Source organism: Vespula pensylvanica, chromosome 25 (genome assembly GCF_014466175.1).
Source record: "Vespula pensylvanica isolate Volc-1 chromosome 25, ASM1446617v1, whole genome shotgun sequence".
In the NCBI taxonomy this organism is placed as follows: Eukaryota; Metazoa; Arthropoda; class Insecta; order Hymenoptera; family Vespidae; genus Vespula; species Vespula pensylvanica.
This window is the reverse complement of record NC_057709.1, coordinates 1,905,408-1,907,740: the sequence shown is the minus strand read 5'-3', so window position 1 is coordinate 1,907,740 and position 2,333 is coordinate 1,905,408. Positions and strand designations below refer to the sequence as shown.

The window sequence follows — 2,333 nt, the reverse complement described above, 5'->3', positions numbered from 1 at the left end:
GTATTTTATTGAATTTGGAAAACAAAATTTGTATTATATTTAAGAGAATTACCTCATCTATTCTTTGTTACCTTATCAATTTGTAATGTCGAAGTACAAGTTCCTTCATATTACATTGAAACCCACGAGAGTCGTCAAGAATTTCTCTAAGCATACAACTGAGAACTCCAAATTGTGCGGTGATATGAAATGCGAGATTGGTAAACAAACAATCAAATCCGACGAAACCTAGTACAATACTCGGTGGCACCAAAATCTGGTAAATACAGAGACAAGTATAGATTCTAATGTCGTGTATGTCTACAAAAGTTCGTGTTTTATACGGTAGCTTGTAACTCCATGAAGAATTACTCATCGCTGTAACAAATAAAATATATATAATAGAATATATAATTTATATAATACGTGTATGATGCATTATACATATAATATACATATTATAATATATATTATATATAATATACATAATAAATATATAATAATGTACATGCATGATTTATATAGTAATATATGTTAATTATATAATAAATTCATATACTCAGTTTGGAAAATGAAATTTAGATTAATTAGGAAATGAAATATAATAGAATGTTAATATAAGTAGGATATGTTGCTTCTAAATAGAGGAAAATATTGAACAAATATTTCGCATATCTATCAAATTAATTAGTAACAGTACATATTGTGGCAGTTTTTTATATTTTTTTCATTTTTTCATTGAATATTAAGATTTTTTATATGTGAAAGAAATCGTTCCATTTAGGTGATAATATATTTAACTATCGAAATAAATAATTTAAAAAATTTAACAAATTACGACATTTCAAATGAAAAATACTAAAGAGTCATTAAACTTTCGATTTCAACCGAACATTCGATATTGTATTTTGCATTACTGAGATATTTCTTTCACACTAAATCATGAAACTTTACTTACTAAATACACACACACACACACACACACAAATTGATTTTTTTTTTCATTCGCTCTTAATAAAGAAGATATTCAACAATGTTTATAATTTTGTAATAAATCTATATACGTATAAATGGATAAAATAGAAATTAATACAATTTTTTCTTCGATAAATATAATAGAACGATTACCCATTTTGACATTAGATATCAACTCCTGGATATAATAAAATCCAATGGCAATAGTCATTGATGGAACTGCTACAAAAAAATAATATTTTGCCAATTTGGTATATTTCATGAAAATGAATCTCTTCTCGAACGTATTGTAATTGTCGGCGAGGAAATTATCTTGTACTTCGATCAGCAAGCGCCTTAATGATTGTCTATTTATCCAGCACATTGTTATTTTTATTAGCGTCATTAGATGCAATACGTTCTCGTCGATAATTGCCATGTTAATGTCCAAATTGTGTTTACCAAGTGTCAATTCGGCAAATGTCAACAAACAATGTACGAGGAGATATATAAAAAAAAAAAGAAAATATGCATGAGAAATCTCGAGTGGCCAAACTCCAATGTATTTCAGCAATTGTCTGTTCCATAATAACGACTTCATTGCTTCGGTTACATCTAATGGCTGTAATAATAATAATAATAATAATAATAATAATAATAATAATAATAATAATAATAATAATAATAATAATAATAATAATATGTATATAGATAAAAATTAGTAAATAATTAAAAGCGATATAATAAAATATAAGAAAGAGAATAATGAACATTTCAAATAAGTAATGAACGTAGTAGAAAAAAAAATTAAAAGGGAAAATTATTATAAGAAATTCTACAATTATCATACTTCTCTTTAACATCAGAAAAATAAATTTGTTGTATTTTAAAAAAATAAACAAGAGACCAAAGAATCTATATATCCAATTTGAAAATACAATTTAATTCTCCTTAGTAAAGTGAAAAAGAATTTATCGTAAACGAATTTCATAATTATAAAAAAACAATTCTATCGATCAAAACACGAATTATTACAATTCTATGCACAAATCAATAAGAACAATTTTATTTAAACATAAATGATTTAATCCGAATGAAAGAAAAAAAGTTGTTATTAGATTAATTTCATTCCATTGTTATCATATTAATAACAAAAACTATATAATAATAATACGTAACCATTCGATGAAAAAAAGAAAACCATACTAGCGAAAGCAAAAGAGATAGCTAAATAACGTATAAACAATATGACCGTGCGTTATCAAAACTATACACTGCAATCAAAATTATGACAGCGTAATCAGAAAAAATAATATCCGTCTTACATCCATATTTGACTCCATGTTATCCCTTTGAAGGTTCACAATCGACTGACAGCAAAACGGTCGAACAACCTCCGT

The 2,333-nt window shown here is 25.4% G+C and overlaps 1 protein-coding gene across 1 annotated transcript in view; it reads right to left on the bottom strand.

Annotated features, from left to right (window-relative positions):
- LOC122637215 (odorant receptor 45b-like) overlaps nucleotides 1-1,111 on the bottom strand; it is a 2,591-nt gene extending 1,480 nt beyond the window's left edge. Inside the window, exons 1-2 of the mRNA XM_043829217.1 lie at nucleotides 1,108-1,111; nucleotides 72-357 (exon numbers count right to left, since the gene is read on the bottom strand). Of these exons, the coding sequence (XP_043685152.1) occupies nucleotides 72-357; nucleotides 1,108-1,111 (290 nt within the window). The remainder of the gene's footprint in view (nucleotides 1-71; nucleotides 358-1,107) is intronic.
- Between the last annotated feature and the right edge of the window lie 1,222 nt (nucleotides 1,112-2,333).